General features: G+C 39.1%; 3 protein-coding genes across 3 annotated transcripts; 1 reads left to right on the top strand and 2 right to left on the bottom strand.

Annotated features, from left to right (window-relative positions):
• Positions 1-4,069: 4,069 nt before the first annotated feature.
• fgf1a (fibroblast growth factor 1a) lies at positions 4,070-5,933 on the top strand (the record flags this gene model as incomplete). The annotated part of the gene is made up of 3 exons (XM_080746675.1): positions 4,070-4,169; positions 5,226-5,329; positions 5,733-5,933. 3 exons carry the CDS (start codon positions 4,070-4,072, stop codon positions 5,931-5,933), a joined length of 405 nt encoding a protein of 134 aa, XP_080602801.1.
• Positions 5,934-7,843: 1,910 nt separating this feature from the next.
• On the bottom strand, positions 7,844-19,506 carry ndfip1 (Nedd4 family interacting protein 1). Its single transcript, XM_080745455.1, has 8 exons — positions 19,337-19,506; positions 18,050-18,146; positions 16,233-16,372; positions 15,161-15,248; positions 13,701-13,825; positions 13,143-13,209; positions 11,012-11,120; positions 7,844-10,625 (listed from the first exon to the last, which is right to left on the bottom strand). The coding sequence occupies exons 1-7, from the start codon at positions 19,370-19,372 to the stop codon at positions 11,014-11,016; spliced, it is 660 nt and encodes a 219-aa protein (XP_080601581.1). The 5' UTR covers positions 19,373-19,506; the 3' UTR covers positions 7,844-10,625; positions 11,012-11,013.
• Positions 19,507-20,283: 777 nt separating this feature from the next.
• gnpda1 (glucosamine-6-phosphate deaminase 1) lies at positions 20,284-24,829 on the bottom strand. Its single transcript, XM_080745620.1, has 7 exons — positions 24,547-24,829; positions 24,136-24,268; positions 23,620-23,721; positions 23,337-23,519; positions 22,757-22,941; positions 21,052-21,226; positions 20,284-20,621 (listed from the first exon to the last, which is right to left on the bottom strand). The coding sequence occupies exons 2-7, from the start codon at positions 24,257-24,259 to the stop codon at positions 20,560-20,562; spliced, it is 831 nt and encodes a 276-aa protein (XP_080601746.1). The 5' UTR covers positions 24,260-24,268; positions 24,547-24,829; the 3' UTR covers positions 20,284-20,559.
• Between the last annotated feature and the right edge of the window lie 670 nt (positions 24,830-25,499).

Below are 25,499 nucleotides of genomic sequence, written 5' to 3'. Positions count from 1 at the left end.
CCAGCAGCATTGAAAATAGTCTGCACACTGGTTCCCAGCTCCACCTTTGTCACACTCTGGCATCACAAGCTCACAGCAGCAGTATAACCAACACTAAGTGAAGTATCACTAATCGAATTTCTGGCTAGTGATCTGTTGAATGTGCAGTCCGGAACTTATTTTAATGAATAATCAGACACTGACATTGATTTTAATACATAACCAACACAACCACTGCAGTTGAGTTAGTTATATTGTATTAACATACTCTATCATGCAGATTGGTCAAAAATGTTGTATTCTTAAAAAAGAAAGGAAAAGCTTAAACTACTGATCTGTTTGTGCTCATTAGTCATTATGCACTGTTTGAGGAGATATTCTCATAAAACATTCTGTTTAAAGCTGCTTGTTATAACCTTTGAATGTATCATAATGTGCTGTAGCATTATGGCTCAATGTGAAATTGTATTTTAGTTTTTTACCCTCACATAATGAACTGCCTCATCTTTGTAATTCTGACAATCCAAGGCAAACGTAAATATTATTGCACAGTGCACACATTATGAAAATAAATGTATATGTACCAGCATTATCATGCATTATCATGATTGTCTTATTTATCACCTGTGGAACTAATAATAAACCCTTCATAATTTCATACAATGAGGACATGGGAAGATTACAACATTTTTATGAACTGTGCTCGAACCCTCGCATCCCTATTCTGGGGTGAACACACACAGCAAATATAGCAGATCTACAAGCTCAAGATATTTGGTGTAGAGGGAAAATATTAGGGGGCCTTGTTTAGGGCCCTGGGGGGGGGGGGGGGGGGGGCTTCAAATGTGTAAGTTTGAGTGTTTAATGTCATTAATGTTTCACATTTATGCACACAATATATCTTAATTTAATCCACAATAGCTGCTGTTCATCTGAATGTTATATTTTGTCTGATGGATGCCCAATATTTAAACACAGCACAATTTCGGGAAGAGCTAAATGCTAAATGTCATAGACTAGAGGCAACAATTTCTCTTCTCTGGCAAAGTTCAGCCATTCTTATTCCTTTCCCAGAAAGCTGCCTCTGAATGAGGATAGAGGGGTCCTTACTGCATGCGTGGGGGGGCAGTTTATGCAGAACAGGCCGTCTGAATGGGAGGCAAGGAGAATGCAGCCATCGCATTAAATCATTTCCATTGTTTACTTGAAGGAGGTCTTCATTCCCTCCCTGGATATCAGTGGATTCGATGTGTATAGAACAGAACAAGACTTATTCAAAAATAGCATTTGCAATGCATTGTGAGCTTGTATATTTGCTATTTTCAGTTTTCACGCTATAATAACATGCCCCAAATAGTTTAAATGTTGTGCCAAACCTCATTCAGTGTTCACTCATGTTCAAGACTTGCAACAAATTCTTCCTCATTTATTACTTATTACTAAATGCAAGAAGTAACTTTCACTTATAACATTGTATACAAACCAAGTTACTATAACCCAACTGTTGAGTCAGAAACTTGTATGATGTGCATGGAAGTTAATCCAATTACACACAGTGCAATTCACTGTATGCAGCCTTTTAATCACTGCTCTTAATTAGGCATAGTTAGAAATGTTCAAAAGAATTTCAAAGTCTAATTTGTTAAAGGAAAAAAAGAAAGTTGACATGATGTGAACATGCACTGTACAACATTATCAGACTTAATTGTACCATTCAACTTCTTGTCTATGCCCCAAAATGACATATTTACATATAGCAATTGTAGATATTAGACCTTAATTGTCGAATGTTTAAGCATGCAATGATCATGTGTAGGCCCTATAATTTCTTTTATTTAAGACAAATTTAAAATTATAATAATAACAAATAACATTTTGGACAACATAGCAAATTTGGTGCCCAGATGTCCCTAGTGCCCACCTGAACTGTTACCCCCAATAAGAATGTTTTGTGACATTACAGAGGGAGATGATAGAAGCATAACTATAACACAGTGTGATAACAATGTCTTTTGTCTTCTGTGGAGAAAAAGCAGCTTGTTGCATAATGATGCTGAGGAGAACAGTTCCACTCATGGTTTCCTCCTACGCATTCTTCTACCTCCAACCATCCTCTTCAGCAGAAACAATACAAAGGCTACTGTCCGTACTTTATCATCACTGTCAGTGGTTCTCAACGTGGAGTCCGGGGACCCCCAGGCATCCTTGACAGGGTCCCAGGAGTCCCCAGCGACAATGAAAGACCTCTGTCAGAAACATCAGAACCTGCACTGAGTTTAACCTTTTAAACCCTATACTTACTAGTGGAAACGTGCCTTTAGTTTATCAGAGTCCCCCAGGGCGCTGTACTAGAGCTCCTCCTTTTTTCACTCTACACTACAGGCTCATCACTATGTCCAGATACACGGACAAATGTGTCCGTGGCAAAGACTGGTCTTGTCCGTGGAAAGTTTTTGATTTTCTTTTTTTACACGCCATTATAATGTTCTTATTTTGATCACATAAGACCCAATTACTGAATGTCAAGTCTCCAGGGTTTCTTCAGAATATGTACAGTAGTATGACACTTATTTACCACAACACGCTCATTAGGAGTCCAACTAGTACTAGTGGTTCACAAATGTTTTATTTGCTTAACTCTGAGAGTGTACAAATGAAACCAAATGGACCTGTAAGGGTCAATTTGGTTCCATTTGAACACTCTGAGTTACAGACCTGTAAAGGCCAGGTCTAGTTCACTTTGAACAAAGTCACAAAAACATATGGCTAACAAAACCGAGCGACTCATTCTGGTGTTGGTGTAGGTGAATAACACCAGAATCCCAAAGATCAGTGTATGGAAGGCCTATAAAAGGCTGGATAGAAGCCAGGGTTTTGTAACCTAATGACAACATGAGTTTCAGATCTTCCTTGAGTTTAAGTGTAAGTGTAATGAATCTCAGAAAAAAATACATAAACCGCCCATCTGTTTAAGTTAATTTCATTACCACAATCTGACAAGTCGAAAGTTATTAAGTTTTGTGCTTTTTAAGATTCCCCGGTTTCATTAAACATTATCAACATTGACCAGTCCCAGTTAGCCACTAAATGCCATCGAATTCTAGTCTGCCAGGAGTTGGAAAGAGGCAGTTTGGTGTGGAGACACGAGACACCTTTAGAAAACAACTCAGCATGGTCATGTCTTTTGTTCCTCAGAGACCACAAACTTCTGTGTGTGTGTGTGCGTGTGTGTGTGTGTGTGTGTGTGTGTGTGTGTGTGTGTGTGTGTGTGTGTGTGAGAGAGAGAGAGTAAGTAGGCCTACATTTTGAAGTACTGTAGGAATTCGGAGTTAGTTCAGCCCCAAAATAACTTTTTTTCTATTTAGTTTTTGACAATAACAATAATAATTTCATTTATCCGCATTGATTCCGGATTATGGGATAGGAACCCAAATGCATTTGGGTCCCCATCCGGAATCAATGGGGGTATATTTACTAATCAATATTTTTTCATAGGAATGTGAAAAATACAAATATATTTATGTATTATTGAACTCAAGTCTCCATATGGCATGAGTAATCAATAGGAGGGAGAAAAAAAAGTCATTTTGGGGTTGAACTAGATTAGTCAATATTTGTACTTTACAAGTATTTAATTATTTTACTTAGACAGCTAGAGTAGGCCTATTTTTAAAAGTATTAATACTTTTACCTAAGTAAAACATTTGATTAGGCTACTTTTTGTGGTACTGTGTGTGTGTGTGTGTGTGTGTGTGTGTGTGTGTGTGTGTGTGTGTGTGTGTGTGTGTGTGTGTGCGTACACGCGCGCGCGCCAGTGCGTGCGTCATGCGTGTTTTGTTGTTAGGCATCTCGGACCCCCCTCTTCGCGTGGTGGTCGGTGATCTGTAGCCACTCCGGGGTTGTAAAAGTAGAAAACAAACCCTGTTGAATTATTCCACCAAGGATCGTTCCTCGTTCGAGTGCATGGAATTGATCCGTAATTTATGCGATAATAATAAGACGATAGCATTGATAAAGGATGGCGGATGGAGAGGTGTTAGTTTCAGCAGCAGCAGCAGTGCCAGGGCCCTGGATGTAGCAACAGGAGCACATGAAGCTGACTCGACTGTACTGCATGAATGGCGGACATCACCTCCACATTCTGCCTGACGGCACAGTGGGAGGCACCAGGGATGAGCATGACGTTCATAGTAAGACTGTCTGGAGGCTGTCCTGCATTAAAATGTGTACATGCTAGTGGTGGTGGACCGTGGAAGAAGTCTGTAGGACTATTCACTTTTGCTTATATAGCCTTAGTAGCAATAGCACAGTATAAAATAGCATGCTCTGTTACAACAGTAGCCTATAACTATAAGTAAAAGTCCTGCATTACATGTTTTACTTGAGTAAAAGTAGCCTATAGTCTAGTCTGTTATATAATCCTAGGCTATATCAGCATGCATCAAATCTTCAAAATAATAAGAAATTTAAGGATTCCACTTAAAGGGTTTGCAAGAGAAATGTTAAATAGTGTTAACTAGCTCTAGCCTATTTTCAGATCAGAGTTTGAGTACGAGGGGTATCTATCTCCAGCTCTTTAATAAGCATAAAATACATTTTCAGATAACGTTTTAAAAATTCAAACTGGAGATAAAACAATCATACATAGGCCTACATGATATTGGCAAGTGAAATTGGAAATTAAACAAAAGCAAGAAATCATCAGACAAAATTTGATGGAACACTATATGAATGTACAGCTGATTGATTATTTGTGTGGGTTTCTCTCAATTGTTGTTTAGTGTACATTTAACTTTTAGAACTTTAAGAAATTGGAACAGAAATGTTAAGCAAGCATTGAAAAAAGCAAGCGAGAGAAGAGAAATGACTCTCAGGTAATACAATGAATCTGTGGCTACTGGCTACAAGAGAAGTTATTTCTTCTTTCTTATCAAATATAGTGCATAGCATGCATACCAGAGTTTTTCTTTCTTTTTCTTCTTTTTTAGGTATCTACCTATCACATAGCGAACAAAAGCTACTGTATGTCTTTTCTGTATAAATGTGTCATGATAACAAACCTGAAAAGACAGTGATACAGTGTTGGGATGGCAATCTCACAAAGAAACATAAACACATTATATTCCTGATTGATTGATTGCTTATAAGATGTATTTAAAAAAAATCTCTCAACAGCACAAATTACTTTATTTTGGTCTGTCTATTTTCTTTTTTGAACTTTGATTAAATGTTTCAACTTTGTACAGCTGTTCTCAGGTTGAAAGCTGTGGAGCGAGGGATCGTTGTCATCCAAGGGACTGAAGCAGGAAGATATTTGGCCATGAACGACGAAGGACGTTTGTTCAGTTCAGTGAGTATCTCACCCTTTACCGAGGGCACGGCTCAGACAAGCTCAATAACAGCAGAAGAATGCCAGCACTCACGGAATTGTCCTCCAGGTACTTTTTATCCAGACAGAAAGTGGTGGAAGAAGTACTCAGATTGTTTACATAAGTTAAAGTAGCAACCCTGTTACTAAGTAAAAGTCCTGTTCCTGTATTCAAAATGACAGTAAAAAAGTACTGTACTGTACTTAAGTATAGTACCTGAGTAAATGTACTCACTTACTTTAGATAGGCTATCTCAAACATGTTGGTGTGTTGGCCTTGCCCTCGGCAGAGCCATCCTCAGTGTGATAATGCTTATCTGAATAAAAAGAACCTGAAAGGGCACTTCTGTGAGTTCTGGAATTTCTTTCTGTGATGGTTTCCCAGGCTTCAGTAACTGATGAATGCTACTTCCTGGAGAAGTTGGAAGAAAACCATTACAACACGTATCGGTCTGAGAGGTACAAGGAGCACATCTGGTATGTTGGACTGAAGAAGAACGGGAAGCCAAAACTGGGCCCAAGAACCCACATCGGACAAAAAGCTATTTTCTTTTTGCCTCGACGGCTGGACGTCACGGCGGAGTGATGGGGGCCTGTGGTCTACTCTCTACTACACCACCTACCAGAGCACCATCAACTGTGCACCATCTACCTTCAACTCTATACTTCATGTCAATGACTCCAAAATAACATGTACTGTATTAGGCTGTAGACCCCCATTCGAAAAAGATTTGTTTCCGGGGCCCCCATTAGAAAAGATTTGTGAGATCTAGTGCATAATTTTAGAACTGTCCACTGTAGGTGGGTAGAGAGAGAGACATACAGTATGATCTGAATAGTCAATTCAGAAATTAAACACTTTCCCCAACTAGGAGTCCCTATTCTGGGCATGTCATAGGCAAAAACAAATGTAAGTGTTGTCACTGGAACTGGTTTGATGATCTGACACTGAATGCTTATATTCCTAGACCAGGGGTTTTCAAAGTGGGTGACAGGGCACCCTGGGGTGCCGCAATGGCAGTCCAAGGGTGCTGTGAGATAATTTGACATTAACATTTCAAATTTATTTGGACACTTAAAAATATATTTTGTATCACATTCAACTACAGTACAAAGTTGTTTTCACTTACCAAAACGGCTATCTCAACATTTTCCTCGCAACACAATCTTGGGGAGGATAATGGCAAAAATGCCTTTGTTTTCCCTTATATGGAGGTGAATTCATTTGAATCTACAATGCAATATTGATTTACTCAATTAAACACAAATTATGTTATGCTAAAGGGCATAAATACACTATAAGGTGCTGGGAGTAAAAATGATAAATATAATGTAGGGGTGCCTCAGAGGGAAAACATATTTATAGGGGTTCCCTGAGCCAAAAATGTTTGGGAACCACTGCCCTAGACAATATCTAGATCTATAAAAGAGCAATCTGGCTATAGCCATCGTCAAAGAAAAGGGAAAAACAGACCCTCTCTGTTCTGTTCCTTTTCATTAGCACTACATCTGTTCTTGAGAGATTAATAAAAGAGAGATAGTGCATGCACATCCTAATCACAGTCCAGCAGCATTGAAAATAGTCTGCACACTGGTTCCCAGCTCCACCTTTGTCACACTCTGGCATCACAAGCTCACAGCAGCAGTATAACCAACACTAAGTGAAGTATCACTAATCGAATTTCTGGCTAGTGATCTGTTGAATGTGCAGTCCGGAACTTATTTTAATGAATAATCAGACACTGACATTGATTTTAATACATAACCAACACAACCACTGCAGTTGAGTTAGTTATATTGTATTAACATACTCTATCATGCAGATTGGTCAAAAATGTTGTATTCTTAAAAAAGAAAGGAAAAGCTTAAACTACTGATCTGTTTGTGCTCATTAGTCATTATGCACTGTTTGAGGAGATATTCTCATAAAACATTCTGTTTAAAGCTGCTTGTTATAACCTTTGAATGTATCATAATGTGCTGTAGCATTATGGCTCAATGTGAAATTGTATTTTAGTTTTTTACCCTCACATAATGAACTGCCTCATCTTTGTAATTCTGACAATCCAAGGCAAACGTAAATATTATTGCACAGTGCACACATTATGAAAATAAATGGATCTAGACTCGTAACTATCAATTTTCTTTGTGATTATTACTATTCATTAATGAAATAATACAAATTTACAAATCTATATTTTTCAATCCGATTAACCACTTGAGTTTGTTGAATAACATCGTTGTGCAAAAATAGTTAGCCAATATACAAGCCCACAATGCATCAAGCTTGTATAGATCTCGCTATCTTCACTATTTTGTATTTTCTTTCCCCCAGCCATTATGCCCCAAATAATTTATTTTAATAAAATATAGTTTTTTAAATTATTGAGTCGATTTGTTTGATTAACCGTTGCACCCTGACTCTGGAGCAACATCTGTTGGTGCAGTGCTGTCCCTGATTTGGGATAATGTAATAATAATGAACAGTAAACCACAACGCATTAAAAGTGACATTTATTTAACATGAAGCTTCTGTTTACAATAAAACAATATCATAACAATAAAACCCCAAGGTTGCAGCTCTACAGCACACATAATTAAGTATGTGGTTTTGCATTGAAGCTATGGTTGTCTTGCCAATCAGAAGAGAACCAACTCTAGATTGGATTCAGGCCTTCTGTCTGCTTCTACCAACCGACTGCACACAAAACTGATGCGGGTTTAGCTGATAAGTTGGATTTCATCATGAATAACAAGACTAATAATGTTACAAGCTCAGTCACCCCGAGTACAAAACGGAACCAACGCGATGCACCGCTTCAGTATGACACTCATCATGTAGGCCAGTGATTCCCAAACTTTTTAGTTCGAGGCCCAAAAGAGAAATTAGACCCAAACTAGTGAAGACAGCAGATCTACATGCTTACAATGCGTCGCTTCGCACTGCGTTGAGCTTGTAGATCGGCTATAGCCTATTTTGGCTACTTCTTAAAACATTTGTTTTCTAATTTATGGAATTTCATAGATTTTTCTGTAATTTATTAATGAAATGACTTAGAAAAATTATTACATTTTCTTTTTAATTCATAAAAATCTCAGCTTTTGGGGGAATGTTTTTTGAAAATGTTTTGAAATAATTAAAAAACTAAATGTAGGAAACTAAAAATTAAGGGACCCATAAAAATATGTCTGCAAACCACAAACGGGTCCCGACCCAGTTTGGGAAACTGATGTATGCCAGTCATTCTGAATCCTTCTCATTTCAAAGACCCCCAGTTTGATATGCATCAAGCCTGCATTTAATACAACAAAATAAAAATGATCTCTGGAACCCCGTTCTACACTGTAAAGTCAAAGTCTTATTATAACTCTGAGTGTACATAAGGGACCAAATGGACCATTGCGGGTCCATTTGGTCCCATTTGATACAATCCGATACAGATGTACAAGTGTCCACTTGGTTTCCATCTGATACACTCTCGGAGTTACAGACCTGTAAGGGTCCACTTGGTTCCATTTGTTCAGAGTTACAGACCCCTATAATATCATTTACCCGTGGACCACCTGGGACCCCCTCAAGATCCCATGTTGAGAAGTTATGAGAACCACTTATGTAGGGAGAAGCCTGTGGGTTTTAATTGGTTACGTTTCTAAAAGTGCACCTGCTTACACACAATCTTTGATATCATAGTTTTAACACCGACTAAATTACTCTTAACATACATACGTAATATACATACTATGCAATACGTCGCTTAAACCCCCCCCCCCCCTCAAAGAAAAAAGAAATAACAAAAATAAACATCTTTTTCTAAACATCCCATCAGAGACAATTAAATCTTTGTGTAAAAATCCACCCTAAAACATTAAAAAAATGTGCCTCTAAAATTATGAACTTAAAAGAGCTATAGTCAACCTTTTCTTGAAAAACGGATGCTAAAATAAAAATAATTTTTCGAAAATATTTTGTTAAAAAAATAAGCTTCATACATGTGTTTCTATTCAAAAATGACCACAAAAACGTAAAATAATGATAAAATAATCATTTTGGCCATTGTCAGACCGACACTTTGTTTAGATTCTAGTCTATAGACTAGGATGTAAACAAAGTGTCGGCCCTACAATGAAAAAGTTGACTATAGCTCCTTTAATTTCTTTTTTACATTATTTCTTACTCTTTGAGGGCGTTGTAAGAATAATTAATAGTATGCTGTCTGATGTTTTCTCAAGTGTTTACATCCAAAAGAACCTTTATTTATCATTTATCTCATTTTAGTGGCAAAATGTATAAAACAGAAAATGTTCCCATCGGTACAAACACCATCAACAAAGTCACATTTTAGGTTAAAACTTAAAACTAAAATAAATGCTGAACACATTCTGCTCTAGAGTGGATTTTTCCCTGATTTAATGCACAACAAAAGACTTTCAGAGGCAAAAATCATAATTTCTTGATGCATGGATGCAATTACATTTTACACTTTTTTCCCCTCCTCCATTTTACTTGGGTGAAGTATATTTGAACTGCATGCATGAATGTTTGTATTATGACAAGGCCCTTTATGAATAGTTTGTAAAAAAAAATAACAATAAAAAGGAAAAAAAAGAAAAGAAAGAAAAAACAAACTAACATTAAAGTGGAGACACTGACTCCAATAAGGACAGCACTACTAAAAGCCACCAGGAGAGTGAAATTCTATGTGGTAATAGACATATAGACAACCAAATGATAAATGTGGTCACTTGAATACATCTTATAATAGTCATAATAGATCAACATATAAGGTGACACTACTGTAGAGTACAAAGCGTATTGCATGCTCATGGGAAGTGTCTCTAAATCATAATTAGGAGATGAAAATACCTGTTGGCTTTCAGCAAAGTGTCGTCAACGCAACGCTGATCCCTGGTGGTGGGAGGGGCAGATGCATGCTAGTACAACTACCATCAAATGATATTATAATAAGGCATTATTATTACTCATACATTACAGACGTGAGAGTGAATAGCACTTAACATTCGCCACTAATGAGCACAGAACTACTACTGTTTCCGTTTTTCCGTTAATAAAGTTTCAAACATGACAGAACACGTGACATGGTTCCTGAACGTTAATGCATGCTGTCATCGCTCGTACTTGTTAACGCCACCTCCCCCGGCTGATCCGACGATGACGCGGTGGCTTCCGTTTAGTTTGAAACGTTTCGAAGAGTCGTTGGCTCTGATGGTATTCAGTTCCTCTACATCCAATGTTCCTAAATCCACGTTATGGAAAGTTCTGCCCCATTTGAAGAGAAACACAAGTCAAATCTAGTTAAAGATTGAATGGACTACATCTTCAAATTGCATTAAAACCCATAAAAAAAATATTACATGTTGGTAACGTCACTATCATGACATTTTAGATTAATGGTCATACAAACAATGAGATAAATGATTTAATTTGTTTTTGGCAATTTAACATCGGAGTGTATAAATTAAATTCTGTTTGCCTTTTACACAAAAAATAGCTTGTAGATCTGAAACTGTAGATTTTTCAACAGAAGAATTCATACAGATAAATGATTATCTCAAATCATTGCGACCAGGCAATTATATGTAATAATTGTGACAGGCTTACGGTATGTGTGTACCGTGGCCTTTCAACAAAACAGGGTGTCTCACCTTTAATAGATAAACAGCACCCTTGTCCGGGGGAGGGTGGCATATGCTGGGTCCGCCAGTTTACGAACTCTGGAATAGTTGACGAACCCTCGGATGAACAGCATGAAGCCTGCAATTAAAAACACAATAGCACATTATCAATATATGAACCAGGGCTTGAAAAAGGTTCAAAAAATCGAAAGGAATTGGAAAGAGTTTTCAGAAATATTTTTGTTAATTCCTGCAAATGTCAAAAATCGTTGGGGGAAAAAAAGCACCTGTGTTCCAATTAGAGGATGACATTTTATTCCCGTTCCCGTGGGTCCCGCGGGATTCCCGTGGGACAGGAGTCAAATTTGTATTAAAGGACAACTTTAGTTTTTTACAACAAGGGTTCATATTTTAGATTGTAATTAGAGAAAAGAAAAAGTGAGTGTTAAAATGTTTTAATTTTCTTCGATCTATTGTGTTATCGCGTTTACCGTGCTAAAATGTGGGGCATGCGTACGCATGGGGGCATGCGTACAAGTGGCTAAATATGTCTTTTTAGACACAATTAGCCAGCAGTTTCTTTATTGCTATTTACAGTAACACTTCTAGCCCCCATAAGTCACATCCAACCATGAAAGGTTGCGTTGTATCTTGGGAATGTGCTTATTCTGTGTAAAATAACATATTTAGACACTTGTACGCATGCCCCCAACCACTGAAATAAGAATCTCTAAAACCATAGAAAGAAGTAAATGAAATAATTTTAACACTCATCTTTTATATTCTTTAATTACAATCTAAAATATGAACCCTTGTTGTAAAAAACTAAAGTTGTCCTTTAATGCCAGGATTGGGACGGGACAGGAATGAAAATCAACAGGAGTGGGCAGGAGCGGGAATCATCCCAGACCAGTTCATCAAATCGCAGAAATAAATTGCACAGGAAAGTGAGGTCTTTGAACTGCGAACATTATAAAATTATACATTATATAATAATAAACATGATATCAAATATAATATGGATCAAAATAGAAAAACATCTGCGCAATTTTATTTTTTATTTTTTTTTCGGGAGCGGGATGTGAACGGGAGTGATTTTGACCAGGAGCGGGATGGGACCAGGAGCCATTTTACAGGAGTGGGACAGGATGGGATTTTTTCCCCCACTCTAGCCCAGGATTGGGATGGGACAGGATTTTTTCTGCAGGAGTGGGACGGGACAGGAGTGAAAATTCATCAAAATGTCATCCTCTAGTTCCAATGGAACCTGTGTAGTTAATATTTAGTTCTTGTCAAACTCTTGTTAATACTAAATATACAAAAAAATCATTCCTAAACCCTATAATGTTTGTTAATCACAATTATTTAATTTCTATAAAAATCTCTCCTTTACATCACTGGTTACATAATGTGACCCAAATAAGGAGGAGCAAGCTGACAGATTATTTAATGGTGGGTAAAATTACAGTTTTCACGCAGGTCTGCTCTAGGTTATTTTTGTGGTAGAGATCATCAGTATGCTGCCTTCACACAACAGCAACATGAAGAACATTACACATTCATTTGTCATTTCTTAGACAGGGGGAACTGAAATGTGTTAAATACGTCATTGAAATGAAACACCCTATTTTAACCTATTAAGACCTGGAATTATTTTACACTTTAGCTGTAAAAAAAATATACTGTACAAGCTCATAGCGAGTGCCGCACTGCAAGCTTGTAGATCTGCTATTTCTGGAAAGATTTGTGCTAATCTTTGAATACATCTTTTCTTCTGGGGGGTCCCTGGAAAAAGTATTTTGAGATGGGGGTCCGTGGCCAAATACATATCATTTGACAAGAAAAGGTTTGAGCACCACTGACAGAGACATAGGTTTTTCAGAAACCTGTTCAGATTTAGGAGACATTTATAGAATAGGGTCAACATATTCAAAGTCAAAGACTTGCTCAAATTGTCATGATCTTTAAAAAATAGCACATCTACAAGCTCGCAGCGTGTGAGCTTGTACATCTGCTATTTTTTAATAATTAAAGCATAAAATAATGGTAATAATGCGTTCTTATTCAATGTAGTAGTCGGAGAGAGAGACGTGAGCATATTTTTAAAGATGATGACAGCAGTGGTACACAGGGGTAATGTGACCAAAGGTTTTGAACTCACCCAGTGCCAGGAACACCCACCACAGCCAGTACTGACCATCGAAGTAGCCGGGGAAGTAAGTGGAGAACTGCAACGTGTGGAAGAGAGAACCAATTAGGAGCAATACATCGGTTCTTAAGGTTGTTACACGGATATACGATAAGAAAATCACCAGCGAGTATTTTGCATCGAAATGATCCTTATTGTTGATGCATCCTGAATGTTGATGCTCGTATTCCATGTGGTACTCATAACACAGGTTGAAAATATATACTTTCAGATGAACTAATCGTATGAAAACACATTGAATCGTCCACTTTTCCAACATGACAATACCCCTGACGTATGCACAAGTAAAGTTTACCCGGAACCCATTATCCACATGCCAACCTCTTGTGTGTGTGGAAGGATCATCATTAGTAAAATTACAATTTAGATAATTAGCTGATGCTAATAGCCAGGGTGACTTACAACGTGCAAGGTCGGACTAAGCGCCATGAACCTTTTGGACAACAAACACAGCGTATGTGGTTAAGAGTACTTTTTCCACCACTGTATACGGCTCAAAAAGGTTCTTACCCTGACAATGAGAACCCATTTGATGAGCGACAGGCCGAACCCGGAGATGGCGCCGTATCGTCCGGCGGCCGACGTGGTCAGACAGAAGGACAGGAAGAAACCAATCCAGTTGAAGAGGAACGCCACTGGAAGACACACAAGGAGACCATCATTCATCGGGTCACAGCAAACACACCAGTTTCATTTAGTTAAAACACTAATTATGTTTGGCAACCCAGACTATTGAGTCCACAGTGCAAAGAACTGAATATAAAATTTAAGGGTCATTCCCACCGGGCAAGATAAAGATAAAAAATATCGTTCTCAATTGAAGTGTCCACACTGGACGCTACCATCCACTTCAATTGAGTACGATATGTTTTATCTTCATCTTTGGAATGACCCTTAACTCATTGAGTGCCAATCCCGAACTAGTTCGGCTTTATTAGCGTATCGTAGAGTGCCGATCCCGAACAAGTTCGGCTTTTAAAAAAAAAAAAAAAAAAAATTGAAAAAAAATTTTTTGAATTTTTTTTTTTTTTTTTTGGACCCCATCAAATCTGGTGAACATGATTTCAATCGCGATTTTGCATGTTCCACCCCCATACAACCCCATCTAACATACAGGGCAGCCATTTTTGTTTACATTACATGTAAAACATAATGGCGATTATCTCAAGAATGCCTGAACGGATTTCCAATCGGATTTTTTTGTTTGAAAGCTGTGAACAAACTGCACAAATCCACTCCAATGCAATCCAGGATTGCATTGGATTTTTTAGAGCTCATTCTTCTCTGTTTTTTTCCCATGCATGAGGTGTGCAAGGTTTAATCATGGCTAAGTTGACGAAAATAAGGCTTCTAAAATGCTTGGTAGCCAATAGCTAACTTCAAGCTAACTTCATCCTCTTCCTGTACATGCACAAAGGAAAGTGTTCAGGCAAGTAGGGCTTGGGCTTGGGCTCCAGGGCTTGGGCATGCATTACCAGCATATCTCTATTATTCTCTGGTCACTGGGCGCCCTCTAGTGGTGATAGGCTGGCACTCAATATGAGGAGGTCCACTGATGGTTTCTTTTATATTCCATATTTAGCACAACTAGAACCATTTAAACCCAAAATCAGCATCCCCTAGGGTTCTACAATAGGCCCACAATAGGTCCTTTGCGTTGTTGAGGGTTTGTAGATCGGCTATAAACGTCAAATGATTACCCTCGAATAGTGATAGTAGGGATTAAATGGTTAGATAGAAAGAAGCTAACACACACACACACACACACACACACACACACACACACACACACACACACACACACACACACACACACACACACACACACACACACACACACACACACGTACTGTATATGCAGCACAGTCCACACATATCAACCTGTCGAGCAGGTTTTTACATAATGTTTAACGTATAAGCATTCAGAATTATACTAATCACCTATCAGACAAACAGAGACTTTAACATACTGAAGAACGTCAGCATGAAGATTCCATCGTTTCCTATTCTCAGCTGGTCGGCATCTTCAAAGTCGTCCCGCGCCACAAAATCATCCTCCTGCACCAGGAGCAAAGAATGAAGAAAATGATTACATGTTTTCTCTCAACTATGTTTTAGTTTTTTTCTGTGTGTGCAGGGGTGAACATTTTACCCAACCTACCTAAACATTAGGGACTTTTCTTTATTATTAGTGACTAATGATATTATAATAATTAATCCCAAATTGTATTGTAACAGGATATCAAGGTGAAACTAGTTCATGTCTAATCATTTCAGCTGAAAATATTTAGGAAATTATAATACAAATAATACTTCAAACTTATTACCGTATTTTCCGGACTATAAGGCGCACTTAAAAGCCTTTAATTTTCTCAAAAAACTACAGTGCGCCTTATAGTCCAGTGCGCCTTATATATGGATCATTCATTGACATTGACATTCTCTTTAGCACAGCTCCATCTGTTGGATGCATAACGCAACGGTAGCGTCTATTATGTGCGCCTTATAGTCAGGTGCGCCTTATATATGAAAACAGTTTGAAAATAGACCATTCATTGACAGTGCGCCTTATAGTCAGGTGCGCCTTATAGTCCAGAAAATACTGTATATATTGCTTTTCTAAAACACTCAAAGATGTTTTACAGTGGATGAAAAGAATACAAACAAAACCAAAGACTTCAATGAGGACGAGTGAAATAAATTAACAGTAAGCCATTTTTGCTTCTTCTCTCCGATTTCAAGATGCAGTTTGCTCTTAGGTCCTGTCTATGATCAACTGCCAGCAGAGGAATAAATGAGACATCATTCCATCAAGCGTGTGAAAGTGAAACACTTTAGAGCCCGACTGATTTTTGGGTCCGATTCTGATCCTGATTTTGGAGAGTCCACCGATTGCCAATGTTTTTGTTGTCAAAAAGCACAACATTTTCTAATCAATTTAGAAAACTGACTCAGGTTTGTTTAGACATCTCAGATTGGTTTCTATATCAGAACATTTGACATATAAGCAAACAAATAAATAGATAATATAGAGATACGTACCGTCACTCTGCCAGTGACCAGAGGGACTGCAGTCTCAGCTTTGCTTCTCTCCGCTTCGTCGTAGGAGGGGAGCGTCGTGGCCACGTTGTACGACGGTGGGTTGGGGAATCTGCTTCCATCTTCTTTGTAGTCAAAAAAAGCTATGAAAGCAAAAGAGGGGAAATGGCTTCTGGTCTGAGTGAGAACGTACCGGTCTAACGTCTCAGCAAATAAACTGAAAGGACTAACCCCAGCTTCTCAATGATACTCCAGTCCATACGGACACTAAACTGAAGTAAATATAGACTTTCATATACTGTATGTAGTTTTCTCTCTGCGTGGGTTTAAAACACCAATATTTGCTGCTCTGGGGACCCAAGTCATAGCTAAAAATAACCTGACATAATGTATAGATTAACCACGTGAAGTTTAGCGTCCCAATTCTGGGGAGCACAAGCTCATTGTGAGCTTGTAGATCGGTGTTTTTTGCCAAAGATATTTGGTGTAGTAGAGGAGGAACAGGAGCGGGCATTATGTCAATGGATTCAGCATAGTCTAAATGTTCAGGAAGTGGACTCACGTATCAAAATGAAATCCATATTAAAACCTAAGAAAGCCTTTGAGCTCTGATGGAGTTGTGCATGACAGGAAGTAGAAAACTGCTGTGTTTGTTGAAGCATTGCATTGTTTTTGTTTGAAGCTACGAGGCAAAGCTTTGTTTGAGCCATTTGACGGTTGGGAGTCTCCTGGCTGTTTAGTTTAGATGTGATTAGCATTGATGCAGCAACACAGCCTTATACCCACAAGCAATAAAGAATCCACTTATTCAATCTGATGACCTGGCTGTGCCCACCTCTACAGTCTGCCTGCCTAACATTAGAGACACTTAAGGGGCTGTGTCCACACTAAGCATTTTTGAGCAGGGGAGTGCTTTGGATATCACGTTTCTTACAAAGCGTACGGGACATTTATCAGCGCCTCAACGTTCAAACCTGTTAACCGCTGCTGTACTGCTGTATCAGCACATAGCCTAACTGTAAACATGGACTTCTCATGGTTGTGGTAAAGATTCAAAGTCTGGTGAGGTAGTAAATGACTGGGTTGTCAGACACAGCCAAATGTGACAGGACATAGATGAGCTGCACTCATTTCCAAAACTATGTTCTGCTTGAAGACCTCAGGCACACTTTCTATTCACTATAGAAACGCATGGCAGCAAGAAACTGGCAGTTAAAAAATAAAAACCTTTCAGTGGACACGGCCCCTAAGGCCTTTCTCTCAGGCACACACCTACACATAACATATTCCATATATCAACACTGGAGGGATCATGTAAACCCCTTTTAAATCCCTTCTGAAAACTCACACTATTATAAAGCCCAGCCCTCCCCACCCCCCCCCTGTTGTGGACTCTTCTGAGACATTATTCTACACAAATAAGGCTTATTATTATTAACTCGTCATGGAACAGTGTGCTGATGGGGTTGTGCCTGAAAGCAGGGGTGTCGCACCAAATTCTGGGCACTGGGTACAAGGAGTCACTACGGCCCGCCACGAATGTTCTTCATAGGGGGAGGGGGTTTAACCCATTTAGACTGGGAACGCGTTATTACGTATTATTTTGTGCTTTAACCAATGAAAAATAGCAGCTCTACAAGCTCCCAGCGTGGCACTCACGCTGTGAGCTTGTAGATCTGCTATTTTTCAATAGCTAAAGTATAAAATAATTCCAGGGCCAATCCAGGCCCCTCCACTTTGGGTCCTAGTAACTCAGTCCCACTTTCCCCCCCTTGTGACGCCCCTGCCTGGAAGAGACGGCTGCAGATCAGTGAGCTGACCTGCGTTTGCTGCAGTGACGCTGCTGTAGGGTGGGGGGGCGTCCTGGGCGGCGGCCTCCTGGGACGTCTGGGCGGGCTCCTCCTCCTCGTTCACCAGCTGGGAAGACAAACCAGCATGTCTCACACTTTGAATTGAATCACAACCGTGTCCTCGTGGTTCAACGTCATACGGGCAGCAAATAACGTCAATGATACAGCTCCACAACAAGTGTGGGCTGAACAGATGTTTGTCCGCTGACATTTATTTACCAGATGAGACAGGCTTATTATCTGATATGAAGACAGTAACCTTTGGTAAAGCAATAATCACGCTGTAACTAACCAATGGACCGGGGTTGTTAAGCTATCAGGATTTCATTAACTATTTAGAAAATTAGAAATACATAGTCTAAACCAGTGGTTCTCAAATTATGGGGTCACTCTGAGGACCCCCAGCCCCAGGGGTCCTTGAGGTAGCTGGTTGCCCACTTCACAGCTAAAAGATTGATTGACAATATTATGAAGTGAATACAACTAGACAACATTCAAGAATGTCTATTTGATCACTTTTCACTGTTTCACTGTTATCTCTCTATACCTACAGTACACAGACAATTCTGGACATGGAAATTACATACTGTGTCGGACCAAACCCTGTCCAATGCTTCTTTTAGATTGGGGTCACAGAGATACAAAATTACAAATCTTGACATATTGGGGAGGGGTCCTAGCCTCGTCCTTGACATAAAAAAAAAAGGTTGTGAGCCACTGGTCTCTCTGTCCAAACATGTAATCTCAAGTCATGTCCCACCAAGCGTCCACTGACTGGCTGTGTTTGTTTACAAATTAATATTTATAGGTGTACTACTACTAGACTAGAACGACACTGGGAGGCATAACTCCTCACTTATGCCAGCAGGGGGCGCTGTATGCTTTTAAACTGAAACGTCAAATATAAATGAGACTGTATGTTACATAACATGATCATGAATGATTATTAACTACTAATCAGTCCAGATTGTCGATTGTCACTTTGATTAAAAGACAGCCAATATCAAGAAACGAGGTCTTTGACCATTTCCTTTACATTTACTCAGACTAGAGGAGCTGACCGCTTTTAAGTGCTTTTATTGTGTTTTATGAAAATGGCAGATCTTCAGGCTCACAAGACGTCACATCGCGAGTCGTGGCGACGCGTTGTGAGCTTGTAGATCGACTATCTTCGGCGAGCGACACCGTTGCGCGACGAAAATACAAATGAGGCGTTCTTAGCCGTGAATGTAGCTGTGAATTGTCGTGTTTACGTACCTCTTGGTATCTGACGTTGCTGTTTTGCTCCGCCATTGTGCTCAGAGCCCCGTAGTGATGTAGGAACGTCCACTTCAAGTGTGAAGATGCGCTGGTATTTTTGTATAAAACAGATCTTTGTATTAGCTGAGATAACGTTGACTTCAATACAAGTCGGCCATCTCCTTTTCCCCCGCCCGTCCGAGTCAATACGCTCAGCGTTACACCAAATGTGGTGTCCTATGGAACTCAATGACTCCAGGGGTCGCTGTAGCCTAATTTTGTTTCATCTTCCGATTAATAATAATAGATTAATAATGTACATTTAATGTCAGACTTATATTAATGGAAAACATAGGCCAGCAGAACAGAATCTTAACACTTTCCATCCATTACTTTCCATACAGATATCACTTTCCAAGCGCAAGAGCCATCAGGGATTTACGATTATCATGTGACCGTAACTAAACTAACGGATCCACAGTGTCACACTATTGTATAGGTCACAAATGTTATTGTAGCGCATGTTTCCCTGTCGTTGTGGTCGTTCCATGTCATGTGACACGAGAAGAGAACAGACAGCATGAAGTAGAGCACGTAGAACAAACGTCCCCATTCTCCAGTGGTGGAAAGGGTACTCAAGACATTTTAAAGTGAAAGTAGAAATACCACGGCATGGTGTAGAAATACTGTTACATTCAAAAGTATTAGGATTAAAATATACTTAAATTAAAAGTACTCATTCATTATGGCAGCAATGGCCCATTTCAGAATATTACTTTATAATATAATAAAATTAGGTCTACTGCATCTGGTAGTAGTGTAATTTTATCTTAATCTATAATAATAATAATCCTAATTTGTTTATTATTGCATATAGTTCAATCTGCAAACTAAGGTGTATTGGAGACATTGTACTTCAGTAAAATACCGTACTTGAGCAAATAACACAACAATACTTAGAAAAGTTGGAAATTAAATCATTTTTAATTAAAAGAAGGAATACAAAGTAATACCATACAAACTGGAAATGTCAAAGGCCCCTGTAATGCCCGCTCAAAGCAAAGACCTATCGGTTTCAATTCATTAGATTTCACTTCTGTAGGCTATTAAATGATTAGTTCTGTTGTTCACCATGTAGAAAACAAAAACAATGTCAAAGTGCGGCTCATTTTCCCTTAACGAGGTTTCTCCACCAAGAGACAAAGGAATCAACTGAAGATGAAGATGAAAGAGGAGGTCCTTCAGTTCTTCTTGGACATGCATGGCAGTGGGTCCACCAGCTTGTTGTGTACATGCATCATACCTGAACAAACAACCAAACCAGTGTGTCAACACAGGAATGCTGTGTACAGTAAAAAACTAAATAAATAACAAAAACATAGCATCCCTATTCTGTGATGAACATTCTGCAAAAATAACAGATCTACAAGCTTGCAGTGAGGCACAAAGCGATGCGTTGTGATTTTGTAGTTTGGATATTAATCAGCCCAGATTATTTAGCATAGTGTGAAAACAGGAGGTGGCATATTAGTCCCATTAGTCTCCTAATCCAGATATAGCTTCATTTAGCTCTTACTTTCTATCTCGACACTAATCAGCACATTGTTTATGATTCCTGTTTACGTGACAATGATCTGTGGCATAAAGAGAACTGAAGGCAGCCTCGAGTGGCCCGGTGTGGCCATAAAACGATACCTTTATGAGTCATAGCAACTTTAATGACTCAGCCTCACCCTTAAAGTACTTCACAGTTTTGACACGCAGCTCCAGAGTGGCGTCCTCGTCACAGACGAATACCGTCTGCGGGTGCTGTTGGAACGCAGACACTGTCCACATGTGATTGACGCCATCCTCGATCGCCTTATAAAGAGCAAAGGACTTGTGTGCTCCGGTGATCAGGATCATCACCTGAGGAGAGAATGATTCATAATAAAGTAATAAAGAAATAATATTATTCACCGCACGACTTTACACATTCTGTAAAGTCGTGTGGTAAGTACTGGGAGCTGATGGTAGGTGTTGGGCTGAGGTGTCCCTCAGCCAGGAGTCTAGCCCATTGAAACAGGGATAGACTACCACGTTCTCTGCTGATACAGACAATACGCCTCTCAGATCTTACTTAATAATAACAATTAAGTTACATATAGAGCATCGCAGCGGAAGTGGATTCCTGGGGTCACTTAATATTCCCCATTCATTTTCGCCATAGACTTTTACAAAAATATTTATAACAATTATGTTAAGCCTCGAACCAAGCCATCCAGGATGGAGGTGAATCATGACCATATAACCTTTGATCCTATGTGAAAACATATTTTAATATTAAATTATTTGATATACTAGTCTACATTTAATAACTACCCTTTGTTTAGCGATTTTCAAAATGTTCTTTTCATAGAAAAAAAGGTTATATGGTCATGATTCACCTCCATCCTGGATGGCTTGGTTCGAGGCTTAACATAATTGTTATAAATATTTTTGTAAAAGTCTATGGCGAAAATGACCCCAGGAATCCACTTCCGCTGCGATGCTCTATAGGCAAGCAATAACAGGCCCTGACCCCTGTCAACATGTCAGTTTAGGTGACACAAGCTGTCACAGGCTTTGTCACATTATGCATATATATATATAATATGACCTTGAATACACTTTTATATCTGCTGCTGTCGTCTGTCGACTGTTGCCCACGACTATCCCCTAAAACTAACACTAAGACTAGTCAAAACGAAACTAAAACTAAGCCTTTAAAAAACAAAACTCAAGTGAAATTGAAAGCAAAAAGTCAGAAGGAAAGAAAAACTTACACTAATAATAAAACATAATAACCTGGAGCACTGGCAGCGGGATGTCCCTTACGTGCATGTCTTGTGGTATAGGAAGAAACCCACGTTGGGTTCAAACCCAGAACAATCTTGTTAGGGACATCATGTTTAGAAAGCATATAAGGATGAGCGCACACCTAAGTGAGTGAGGTGCTGACCACGCAGATAACACTGAATGAGAGGAAAGAGGCCGCACAACTCTTCAGCCACGATGCAAATAATTTATTTAACCAATGTTTCGACTGTTGCCAGTCTTCATCAGGGTTTTGATAAACCCTGATGAAGACTGGCAACAGTCGAAACGTTGGTTAAATAAATTATTTGCATCGTGGCTGAAGAGTTGTGCGGCCTCTTTCCTCTCATTCAGGGACATCATGTTTAACAGGTATTTTGTGTGTATACTATATGTGTCTTGTAAAAGTGCTTTACAGTTTAACATTGTCAATATTATCTTTGTAAGTTCTGAGGAAACAAGGTTCTGACAGCATACGTCAATTCATAATGTGACAATCGGACAAATGTACCGTTCAGGAACAGGAAATAAATAACAAACTGCACAAAAAACAAAACAAAAAGGGGGTACATGTGAATGGGGTTTCAAATCTAATCTCCTGACCTCTTTGGCGTCCATGACGGTGCCCACGCCCACAGTCAGCGCCATGGTGGGCACCTTGGAGAGGTCGCCATCGAAGAAGCGAGCGTTAGCCATGATGGTGTCTTTGGCCAGCGTCTTCACCCTGGTCCTGGAGACCAGACTAGAGCCCGGCTCATTAAAGGCGATGTGTCCATCTGGTCCAATACCTGCCATGGAAGCACACATAATTATATTAGTTATATTATTATTATATTAGTGTTATACCATTGGTTCCCAAACACTGGGTCGGGACCCATTTGCGAGTCACAGACCGATTTTTAAGGGTCATCCTATTTTATTCACATTTTTTAAGAATTTTATACATTTTAAAAACAAAACAAACAAAGACATCTAAGAAATTCCATAAATTAAAAAATATATAATTAAGAAGTGGTGAAAATAGCCGATCTACAAACTCACAGTGGCTATTTTCATTAGTTTGCGTCCTGGGCAAACGTTACTCTTTTGGGTCTCGACCTAAAAGGTTTGGGAACCACTGTGTTATACGATTGGTTAATATTGTTAATATTGTTGTTGTGATCAAAACATTTGACCTCCTCACCTCCTACGAAGAGTTCAATTCCCCCAGCAGCTTTTATCTTTTCCTCGAAGGCCTCACACTCCACTACAAGATCGGAAGCGTTGCCGTCCAGAATGTGGGTATTTTCTGCTTTTATGTCAATGTGCTTAAAGAAGTTGTTCCACATGAAGGAATGGTAGCTTTCTGGGTGGTCTCTGGGAAGTCCTATACAGTCATTTCACACAAAGTATTACAAAGTCACACATCACGTTTCTACTTCAGAACTGAAATTATTCATGCAAGAAAATGGTCAGTCAGTACATACCTACATACTCATCCATGTTGAATGTTTTTACATACTGGAAAGAGATATCTCCGATTTTGAAATACTCAATGAGTTTCTTGTAACAACCCAGAGGAGTGCTTCCTACAGAGAATAATAAAAAGAATAAAAACCATAACCATATTGATTAAATGTATTTTTATATAACAATACACTAGGAAAATAGGCTACATGTAAAGTGGGCACCAAAACAAAGTTTGGCCCATGATACAATTGTGCAATCAAATGAAGTGGGCACAGAGAAACTTAAATCCTTGTAAAATAATGTTCAGGCCTTTTCCTCAAAATTAAAAAAAATTTCACATGATAGTGCCAGGAAATCACCAAGTAGTTCCAAGTTTCTGCCCAAATATCCCCAGGTAGCCATCCCCAGTTTTCCCTCAAATATAAAGACATATTCCCAAAGAATAAAGAGGTGCCCATGTAATTTCAAGTGTCTTCTGCATGCCATGCCCACTAGCCTAGACCCTACTAGAGAATTATGCAAGAATTGCTTACCAGTGGGAAGTCCCAAAGTAAAGTATCTCTCTGGTCCAGGACTGAACTTCAAAATCTTATTTCTAATGTACTTGGCAGCCCACTCGCTTGCCTGTTCGTAGTCATTTAGGATGATGAGCTTCATGGTCCCCTCCTGAAAAATCAAGAACAACAACCGTGTCTCTTAGGAGCTGGAACAAATTAATCAAAGCAACACACCTTAACGAGACTTTAGACTCATAAACCACATTGATCAACACCATGACATGATCCAACAGTTACAGGGAGGAGCGAATTAAGAGGAATATAAAAAGGGAGTCAGATGGATTAGCCTACACACTATTTCAACCGCAGTGTAAAATGTTGATCACTGAGGAAAGTTGATTTAAGATAAAAGTGAAGTGCAGTGCATCTACAGTAGCAGTAGCCTACCTGTTTATTCAACGCTGTTCCTCTTGAATGTGCTCCGAAAAAGCAGCACGGAACCAGATCAGGTCATATGACTGGAGTCGGATGCAATGCAAACAGCGCTCATTCCGGAGGGAGGCGGGCGTTAAACCAAACTCCTTCCTTGAGGTGAATCACTGGTTCTTAAAGTTGGGGTCCGGGCCGGGGACCCCCATGCTTGAGGGGGTTCTAGCAGTTCCACAGCGAAAAGAAGAACAGATGAACCAGTTAAGCCCTACTTTCAACTTGAAAAGGGTCGATCTAGGAGCCTAGATGTTACTGCGGTCACGCCATCTACTCTTCAGGAAAAGCTGGTCGCGCTATCCTCACTTCAAAATATGTTGCGCTTCTACACGGCTGTTTACGGTTTGACAAGGGGATGGTGCGTTCAAGGCGAGCTGGTAAATTAGAATTTCTAGACTTTCGAGACCAAGGGTGTATAAAATATGGAACTACATACTATTCAATCGACAGATGCTTTAAATTAGACCCCCCCCCCCCCCACGTAGTGATGTCAGTAGCTCATATACTGAATGAATATGATGCATAGTAGTGATGTCTGTAGCTCATACTGAATGAATATGATGTATAGAATAGTGATGTCTGTAGCTCATACACTGAATGAATATGATGTATAGAGTAGTGATGTCTGTAGCTCATATACTGAATGAATATGATGCATAGAGTAGTGATGTCTGTAGCTCATACACTGAATGAATATGATGTATAGAGTAGTGATGTCTGTAGCTCATATACTGAATGAATATGATGTATAGTGATGTCTGTAGCTCATATACTGAATGAATATGATGTATATAGTAGTGATGTCTGTAGCTCATATACTGAATGAATATGATGTATAGAGTAGTGATGTCTGTAGCTCATATACTGAATGAATATGATGGCATAGAGTAGTGATGTCTGTAGCTCATATACTG

The sequence above is a fragment of the Nannobrachium achirus genome (assembly GCF_963921795.1).
Source record: "Nannobrachium achirus genome assembly, chromosome: 17".
Lineage (NCBI taxonomy): Eukaryota > Metazoa > Chordata > Actinopteri > Myctophiformes > Myctophidae > Nannobrachium > Nannobrachium achirus.
The sequence above is the reverse complement of the archived record's forward strand: the minus strand, read 5'-3'. Positions and strand labels throughout refer to the sequence as shown.